Source organism: Triturus cristatus, chromosome 6, assembly GCF_964204655.1.
Source record: "Triturus cristatus chromosome 6, aTriCri1.1, whole genome shotgun sequence".
NCBI classification, from domain to species: Eukaryota; Metazoa; Chordata; class Amphibia; order Caudata; family Salamandridae; genus Triturus; species Triturus cristatus.
In genome coordinates, this window is record NC_140589.1 from 140253195 (window position 1) to 140263645 (window position 10451).

Genomic DNA, 10451 nt, shown 5'->3' on the forward strand with positions numbered 1-10451 from the left:
GATGTTCGGCTATTTAATTAAAAAAATTAAAAATACTTTTAAAGGGTTGTAACATTAGGAGGTTGTGTTAAGACAGTTATAAGTGAAGCCGGTGTGGATATGACTGTGTTTATGGCTCATTCCATCCATACAGAAACCGCAGGAAGTGTGTTTTTTCAGGGGTGACGGTGGGAGACATTTTGAAGGTAGCCGACCGGTCTAATGCAGGAACATTTCTTTCTTTCAATATGAAGAAACTTACTTTACTGGGTATGTGTCATCTCTGGTTTTATAAAAGTTCTGAATGTGCATAATTCTAGCTTTGGGTCATCAAAAAACAGTTCTACAAATATGTGACGGGAGAATTAGAATTGTACTGATGATGTAAAGACCTGTATTTTCCCTCTCCACCTGCCTGTTACATGTAACAGTTTTGGACTTTAAAAAAAAGAATTGGTAATATTGTTATATAAAAAAGAAAATTACATATCATGTTCTGTAATTGTAGCAAATAAATATTTTGTTTCTGTATAGTGCGGTTTTGATTATGCAATTTCTTTATGGTTTCAAGGATTTGTTTTTCATTAGTTCAATTTTTTTCACAGACAAGATACTGAGCAGTTAAAGTTTTTTTTTAAAGTTGGTTTCGGAGGAAAAGCTAGAAGTATACATTTATTGTAAAAGTTCTTTTGACTAGCCATATTGGGGGTTTTGGAGTATTTAAGAGGAGGTCTTCTTAGCGCTATGGACATTCTTCATTTTTTTCTGTAACCTAGGTGTTTTGAAGTGGCAATAAAGTGTTTATTGCATAATGCTGGCCTCCGTGTCTTTAATAAAATCCTGATTATTCTGTTACACATTTGTAAAATCATTACCCTCAATGTGAATTATGCTGGATACAAAACAGATACAGACATGTAAATGTGCTGAAGAAAAAACACTAGCTGAAAAAAATGGAAAAACGTTTATGCCAATATCTGCCACAGGGGCATGAATTACAATGTTTTAGAAAAGATGTCCCTTAGCCCTTCATGTTTTCTTTATCTTTTTCTTGGGCTGCTGGTTGAAGACTGGTGAGGATCCTATGAGGCTGTCTGCGGAGTGCGAGCTGTAACTTCCCTCAGAGTCATCGGGGCTCTGCGGCAAGCCGGTGTTACTCATGGCGGACATCGGCTCCTCGAAGACATTGTTGCCTAGCACGCTGTGTCCATGCACGGTCGCCTCCTCAGTCTCTTGTGGCTCCAGTTTGACCTGCGTCAGATTCCAGAGTGGGGAGGCATTCACTTCAGCTCCTAAAAAAGAAAGATGGATTTACTGACAGCACTTGAAACACCAAACTCTCACTTCAGAGCACAGTAGAAACATATGCCCAACACAGCATCATGTTAGGGTGCAATGATGAGACAGGGCAATATATCACACATTCTTCATGTGTGGCACCTAGACTCCCCAGTGTGGACGACTGCGCAGAGTCCAGCACGAAGAACCTGTGCACGGCAACAATGCAATTAGGATTATAAGTAAGTGCGTCTAGACGTTGCCCACCAGCTCTCCATGTGATATAGAACAAATTAAATGCCCTTTCAGAAGAGGTTGACTCAAGTGTTATTTGTGCCAGTGGTTTCCAGTGCTCAGCACAGGCATTTATTGCCAACACCGGCACTTATGACAGTCTGCCACATGGTGGCGCTGTCTTTCTAATTTAGAGATGAGCCCAACGACAGTTGTTTATAAATTCTATACATATTAGAATTACTTATACCTGCCACCCAAGCCATTGTTATAGCTTTGGGGCCCTGGAATAGTCTGAACCGTCACACTTGTAATTGGGTGGCGGTTAGTGGTTGCATTGGTGCGGTCACTGGCAGCGCCGGAAGGAGCAATGGGTGCTGCAAGCTGCAGTGATCTCCTCACCTGTGCCCCGGCACTTCTTTTTTTTTTACTAATTAAGCACAGAGTTAACTATCACTGAATGTCAATCAAACAGTAGAGCGCCACGAATCTGGCTGTTTAACATATAAAAACATAAGATAGATAGGCACAGGAAATACAGAGCTACAGATGTGAAGCTAAAGGCTGAAACAAAAGCGGACTTCTATGTAACAAATAAGAACGGTAACAAATAAAAAATGTATAAGGGGAACAAAAAAGCAAATATTTAAAGACAGCAAGCAGTCTAAGAATGTGTGAGGGGAAAATAAATTAAAGGGATGGAGAGGAAAACTAAAATGGTATTGTGTTAATGGTATCTGAAATCCAGCTTTACCTTTAAAGTCACCATGAAAACAGCTTGAAATATCAAATTCTCTGGACAAACTGAGGCAGACAAAAGAGAAATGTATGTGGAAGCACAGCAGGGGTCAAATGCTAACGTGGTCTTGCCTTGAGCTACAGAAACATTTGATTTTAAAACTACTATACTACCAGAAGTAGCAACTCCAACACTGGCATAGCTTTGAATCATGTAGGTAGATGAAGTGGCTTAAGCTGTTTATGTGGTGCCTTTTTTTTAAAATTTGTTTTGAAAATCGCAGTGCTACTCTGGGAGATGTGGCCCTAACGCAGTTACAAAGGAGAGCAGACTAGTTGTGTGGCTTCTGTAGAAGAGCATTCAGTGTTTCTTCAAGGGGCCATCATGAATTGGTCAGTTGTGTCCAGGCGGGGTGTGAACCCCCAGCTTGAGCAGCTACAGTGGGGCAGGGGTGAGTCTTTATGGGCCTGTTGTGTCTACACCTGGGCAGATTAAAGCTCATCATTAACGCTGGACTACAGCATCAATAGAAGAGCAAGAAGGAGCAAGAACAATCAACAACAGGGTACATAGAACAGGGAAAGAAAGAAGGAATAATGGAAAAATGGACAAAAAGAAGGAAAGATGGATCAATGGGTGGATGAATGAGTATGCAGATGAATAAGTGGGTGAAAGAATTAGTGAATGATATGTGAATGGACAGGTGAAAGGATAGCAAAAGTAAAGGGACGGGTGAGTGAGTGAGTGGATAGGTGAATCAACAGGTTAAAGGATTGCAGAATAAATGGATAGGTGGATGGATAGATAGGTAGATGGACAGGCGAAAGGACAGCAGAGTAAAAGGATGGATGGATAAGTGAGTGAAGAGATGGATTGATGGGAGAGAAGATGGATTGATGGGAGAGAAGATGGATTGATGGGAGAGAAGATGGATTGATGGGAGAGAAGATGGATTGATGGGAGAGAAGATGGATTGATGGGAGAGAAGATGGATTGATGGGATTGATGGGAGAGAAGATGGATTGATGGGAGAGAAGATGGGATTGATGGGAGAGAAGATGGGATTGATGGGAGAGAAGATGGGATTGATGGGAGAGAAGATGGGATTGATGGGAGAGAAGATGGGATTGATGGGAGAGAAGATGGGATTGATGGGAGAGAAGACGGATTGATGGGAGAGAAGATGATTGATGGGAGAGAAGAGGGATTGATGGGAGAGAAGAGGGATTGATGGGAGAGAAGAGGGATTTGGGAGAGAAGAGGGATTGATGGGAGAGAAGAGGGATTGATGGGAGAGAAGAGGGATTGATGGGATAGAAGATGGATTGATGGGAGAGAAGATGGATTGATGGGATTGATGGGAGAGAAGATGGATTGATGGGAGAGAAGATGGATTGATGGGAGAGAAGAGGGATTGATGGGAGAGAAGATGGATTGATGGGAGAGAAGATGGATTGATGGGAGAGAAGATGGATTGATGGGAGAGAAGATGGATTGATGGGAGAGAAGATGGATTGATGGGAGAGAAGATGGATTGATGGGAGAGAAGATGGATTGATGGGAGAGAAGATGGATTGATGGGAGAGAAGATGGATTGATGGGATTGATGGGAGAGAAGATGGATTGATGGGAGAGAAGAGGGATTGATGGGAGAGAAGAGGGATTGATGGGAGAGAAGAGGGATTGATGGGAGAGAAGAGGGATTGATGGGAGAGAAGAGGGATTGATGGGAGAGAAGAGGGATTGATGGGATTGATGGGAGAGAAGATGGATTGATGGGATTGATGGGAGAGAAGATGGATTGATGGGAGAGAAGATGGATTGATGGGAGAGAAGATGGATTGATGGGATTGATGGGAGAGAAGATGGGATTGATGGGAGAGAAGATGGATTGATGGGAGAGAAGATGGATTGATGGGATTGATGGGAGAGAAGATGGATTGATGGGATTGATGGGAGAGAAGATGGATTGATGGGATTGATGGGAGAGAAGATGGGATTGATGGGAGAGAAGATGGGATTGATGGGAGAGAAGATGGGATTGATGGGAGAGAAGATGGATTGATGGGATTGATGGGAGAGAAGATGGATTGATGGGAGAGAAGATGGATTGATGGGAGAGAAGATGGATTGATGGGATTGATGGGAGAGAAGATGGATTGATGGGAGAGAAGATGGATTGATGGGAGAGAAGATGGATTGATGGGATTGATGGGAGAGAAGAGGGATTGATGGGAGAGAAGAGGGATTGATGGGAGAGAAGAGGGATTGATGGGATTGATGGGAGAGAAGATGGATTGATGGGATTGATGGGAGAGAAGATGGATTGATGGGATTGATGGGAGAGAAGATGGGATTGATGGGAGAGAAGATGGGATTGATGGGAGAAGAAGATGGGATTGATGGGAGAGAAGATGGATTGATGGGATTGATGGGAGAGAAGATGGGATTGATGGGAGAGAAGATGGGATTGATGGGAGAGAAGATGATAGATAGATAGATAGATAGATAGATAGATAGATAGATAGATAGATAGATAGATAGATAGATAGATAGATAGATAGATAGATAGATAGATAGATAGATAGATAGATAGATAGATAGAGTAGATGGATGGCGTGATGGTCCGTGCATCAACACTGCTTTTTGGGCCTTGGATTTTTAAAACTGTTGTAAGTGTTCGATATGTTTTAACTAACTTGTGCCTGAACTTTAAGGGGTTTGGTCGGCATTTTCTGTTTGCTGCCATATCTATTTTTAAAAGCAATTCTTGTCAATTTAGGTCGTTTTTACTGACGCTTCCTGTCTCGCTCTGATTGGTCCAGAGGGACCCAATAAGAGACAAGCCCAGGAGGAGCCTGTTAGAGTTCCTCTGGTATTTTATGCTTGCCATGGCGCGAACATGGGAAGCGGGCTCGCCAAAGGCAAGCCCGCCTGCACCGTCCATGCTTGAAAGGCGCCAGGCCCCCTGCTTTCCAAAACTCTCACAGGTTAGTCTACTCATCGAGTGATTTACATCCAGTTTGGACCTCTTCACACACCTGCAGTGAACATGGATGGGTCCCAGATGAGCTATCTTATCTCTGCAAGTCCTGCTGTTTTGAAGCCAGCTCTACTGTGTCCACAATCAGGCTGCCCCCCCCCCCCCTCAAGCATACAGAACATAAGCTTTTTAGTTTAAACTGCCGCTCTCTGGTCAAACGCCATGCCGAAGTCTTGGTTCTTATCCAAAACCACACCCCAAACATTCTGTTTCTTACCGAGACCTGGTTGACCTCGGCCTTTGTAGTTGAACCTGCATTAGCGATCCCCCCGGTTATCATCTAAAGAATTTCAACAGAACTAGTGGCAGAGGTGGTGGCATTGCAGTGATTTATAGAGATAGCTATATATGTAATCTGACCCTTTGCACTATTCCAGACTGTGCAAGCGCCCTTTTTAAAACTGATTTGAACAATAACTGTAACCTATCAGGAATCTTAATCCATCATCCGCCAGGACCATCTAAAATCTCTAGGGAGGCATTCACAAATCTCACTGCTTCACTTACTATCAACTCTGCTAACTTTAGTATTTTGGGAGATCTGAACCTCCATCTAGAGGCCAGCCACGACAGTGACATTGTTCATTTTATTGATGATCTGGCTGCAGGTCAGTTAACTCAATTAGTTCCTGAAGGTAGTGACCCCTCTCCCCATGCCCTGGACTGATCATTGTATGATCCCTATAGTCATTTGCTTGTCATTCCAAAGGCAGATATCTAGACCACACAAAATCTTTAAACGAATACACACAAGGGGGGCTAAGAGGAGATTAAAGGACCTGCGTGGGCACCCTCCACACTCGTTTGTGATCGATAAATCTTTAAATGCCCATGGCATAAGCTGGACTGTAAAACATGTGGTGACTACATTCAGATTTGCCCCCCTCAGTTGGTCCCCACTGTTGAGGCAGCGAATAACATTCTACAATCTTGGCTGAGATCATCCATAGACACTTTCAACCCTGTTCGACTGGCTCAGGGTAGGAAAGTGCATGCTGCCCCTTGGTTTAACAAATTCCCAATTTTTGCTATAAAACATTGTATAACCTTAGAATGCTCCTGGAGGAAATGTTACGACCCTTCTCAAAAACGAAATAGAGAGCAGATATCACGTCCTACCACAAACTGTTCGCTAAATCCAAGGCAGACTATTTTGTGAATAAAATAAGGAGTTGGAACAACCCTACAAAGGAGATTTTCAGCCTTTTAAATAGACTTACAAAACCTGTACTTTCAGCAGATCCTACTGAAGCCTCTAACGCTCACTGTGAAAAGTCAGCTGTGTATTTTAATGGCAACAGAGGGGATATGTATTCAAACTTTAGCCTTAAGACCCCCGCCCTGAGGCCAGGCGGCCTTATTAGAAATGTCCCATCCTCGCTAAAAGTTCTCTCTCTTTTGAGTCCGAGTTACTCTATGTAGCAAAGTTAAATCAGGCTCACCTGCTGACTCATTTAAGCCAGATGTGTTCCTTAAATTTCAGGACTCTCTTCTTGAATCATATCTAGAATTGATTAGTCCTTCTTTGTCTAGCCTCTGGAAGCATGCCAAGGTCACCCCCCTCCTGAAGAAACCCTCTCTGTGTGCTTCTAAACCTGAGAATTTTCTGCAACTCTGTCTTCTGCCTTTCCTTCCCAAGGTAGCAGAGACACATGTTAATGATATCCTAGCTACGTTTCTAGAAAAGAACCAGATTTTGGACACTTCTCAGGCCGGCTTTAGGCCGGTGCATAGAACGGAATATGCACTCCTTGCGGTTACGGAGCTTCTCAGAAGCACTTTAGACGAGGGCAGATCAGCAGCCTTGATTCCGTTTGATTTAAGCGATGCATTTGATACATTATCCCACAAAATCCTGCTACTGTGCCTTCAAGATATTGGCCTAGGTGGATCTGCATTGTCCTGGTTTGCCTCCTTTCTCTCGGAGCGTTCTTTCCAGGATTTTTCCCCTCCCTACAGTTTTCAATTTTACGCTATGCAACAAGGCGTCCAACAGGGCTCGCCCTAGAGCACGACGTTGGTTAATATTTACATTCAACCTTTGGCTCAGGTTGTGAAATTCCTGAGGCTTGAGCTGGTGTCATATGCAGACGACACCCAACTCATACTCTCCTTCTCGGACAACCCCATGTCAGACCTGGCCAATTTCCAAAGAGGAATGCTGGCTGTCGCCCAATGGATGGATCCTAACTGTCTACGACTGAATTTGAACAGAACATAAATCCTCCTATTAGGAAAGGATACCAACTCCTGGGTCGACCATTGATGGCCTGCCTCCTTTGGGCCTCCGCCTCTCCCCAAGCCCCTGTCAAAAATCTAGGTGTTTGTGTGGATTACACCTTAACTTTTAAAGCGCGAGCAAAATCAGTGGCATGCGCATGTTTCGGGTTCTTGAGCGGCCTTACACCCATTCTTGGACGTTTTGCCCTTGGCACTCATCAAATTATCATTCAGGCAGCAATTCTTTCCCGGCTGGATTATTGCAACATTCTATACCTGGGAGTCAAGAAGCCACTGATTAGAAAACCCCAGCGGGCTCAAAACGCCACGGCTAGACGGTTACTCTCTTCAAAAATTCGGTCCTGCCTCCGGCCTCCTTCGCAAAGTGCAATGGCTCCCTGTGGAGAAACGTGTGCACTTTAAAACCTTGTGGATCACCCATAAAATCTTATAATTCCCAGGTCGCTCCCATTCTGTCTCACCTGCTATCCCATCTACTGACCTCTACACCCCCTGCATTCAGCCTCACTTAATCTGGCTTCCATCCCTTGTGTAAAGAGAGTTAGAGCGGGTGACCGTTCATTCCATGCAAAAGCCCCAGTCCTCTGGAATGAGCTCCGCCCTGTCTATCAATAACATCCAGAAACACTTGTCCTTCAGGAAAACTTTGAAAACTTTTTTTTTTTTTCATTTTAGGTGTTCTTTCTGGCATCTTTTCTTTAGGTTAATGCCTCAGTTCATTTAATGTACGGACTAGCGTTGGAAAGCCTAGTTGCTGGGCAACTATGCGCTCTATACATTTTATAACATAACATGACAGAGTGGATGCATTGATGGATGAATGTCAGAGCTGATGGGTGGCTTGGTGGCAGAGTGGATGGGTGGCTTGGTGGCAGAGGGGAAGATTGAACGGTGGATAAAAAAAAGAATTGATGACAGATTGTATAAGTGACATAGTGGATATCAGCAGGTGGATCAAAGGGTGAAAGAATGAATGGATAGATGCATTGTTGGAAGAGACAAGGAAGCTGTTCTAGGACAGGTTTGTCTCACTTGATTCACTTGCTTGATGGCATCAGCACATTAGTTCAAAGTGGGGCCTATTTTAATTTTCTGGCTACTCCCTTGGTTGTGTCATTCACATTACTCTTCCGCCCACTAGAGCATACAGCATGGGACAATAGGTCAGCCTACTTGAGCCACTGGTTAATTTCCCTGTGAGTGATGGCATTCGGATCTTGCACAGGGTGCCCATTTGCCCTCAAAGTAGTTCCGTCAGTGTTATGTAAGCTTTTTGAACCCGCAAAAATATTTTTGCTTTTAGTCAGTGTTTTTTTTTTAATATTGGCAAAGGCCCGACAGCTCCCCCTGCAATACAGTTTTCCAAAACCAGCGTTGACAAAGCCAAAAGACTGGCAGACAATGGAAGACCAACTGGCTTTGCCAAAGCTAGTTTTACTAAGTTGCAGCCAGTGAAAAGCCCGAAGGCCAGACTAGAGCTAGAAGAGTTTGCCAATTAAAAAATAAACTTGATCCGCAATTTAATTTGCATTTAAAAAACACAAAGCTTTTCCAGTATGTACGCTTCTTTCAGGCAGCATTAAGGCTAGGTTTCATCTGTACTGATAAATTACAATTGTTTTACACGTTGAGGGGAAGAGGGGTGCCTATACTAGGGATTTAGTAATAACTATATATTGCACACAGGAAATTACCACACAAAAAAAAAAACACAACAAAAAAAAAACAATCTTGCATACAGAGCATCTTTACTGGTATAATTTCTCTTTCTTATAATTATAGACCTATTCGGCAACATGGATGAATTTTTTTTAATACGAGATAAATGAAATGTCTCAAACGTACACATCAGAAAAAGAGAGGTTTTTTTCAAACATTGCGAATATACAAACGCTTATTTTGATTTGTCGGGCTATACAGCCCCTATACTGAAATATAGCTCACGGTTTTTCCATTTATGCTCTATTCCAGTGCATCCCAAACTTTTTAGAACCAGGACTCAATTTTTAGAATGAGAAACTTTTGTGGCCAACTTAGCATTAATGAACATGAGGTGGGCTATTTTTTTATGTAACTAAAGCATCGTTTGATAGCCCACTGTCCTTTACAGAGAGCACATTTTCCATTGAAATGGCCACTAAATTAGCACAGACATACAGTTTTACTCATAAAACTATAAACAATATTGCACACAAATGATAATGCGTGAAAAATCGGGTTTCATTGAGTATTTATCATTTGCGCAACACTAGGTGTCTTGATTTGTTTTGATCCTATTAAAATCTTTCTTTTCATCACACTTCAGAATTACAAAACATATGCTTCTGTTTTGCTTTCCTAACTGCTGAATGTGTACAGTTCATTTACTGGCATTAACATTTTGTTGTGTGTTACAAAACATGACATCCTATAGCCTTTCCTTTTACACTCCCTGTACCACAGCCAGAGTGTCACACAATTCAATTTACTTTTTTCCTCTCTGGCTGCTAAGTGAAAGGAGTTTCTAAACACCAATCCCTATGTTAAACACCATAAGCGGAAATGTGTCTGAAGACGTAGTATGACATTTGACAACTATCTTTGAAGTGCAGCAAATATGACAGGAACATTACAGAATTTAAAGGCACCTTTATTTATTGCTTGGACTTTTATGATTCACCAAACATGGGCTCACCCACAGTTTGGGAAACACTGAGTATCCTGTGAATTCAGATTGTGCACGGCGGGTAATAAACTACTGTGTTTGGCAGGGCAATGCCACTTGGAGATAAGGAATATAATCTGAAAATTGGGCCAGACTTCGTGGCTAGCCCATGAAACAAGTGTCACTCTGAATTGTTTCGGCTTTTAGTTTTTTTGCGGTCACTGGAATAAATAAATCAGCTTGAGCAAAACAGGTTTGCGATTGTCTGCACATGGACTAGTATTTTTGAATGA

General features: G+C 42.6%; 1 protein-coding gene across 2 annotated transcripts in view; it reads right to left on the reverse strand.

Annotated features, from left to right (window-relative positions):
* Nucleotides 1–791: 791 nt before the first annotated feature.
* The window catches only part of SUPT7L (SPT7 like, STAGA complex subunit gamma), a 113701-nt gene continuing 104041 nt past the window's right edge, over nt 792–10451 (reverse strand). For both annotated transcript variants that reach the window (XM_085610354.1, XM_085610353.1), the window contains exon 5: nt 792–1271. In XM_085610354.1, the coding sequence (XP_085466480.1) occupies nt 1009–1271 (263 nt within the window). In that variant the 3' untranslated portion in view covers nt 792–1008. The remainder of the gene's footprint in view (nt 1272–10451) is intronic.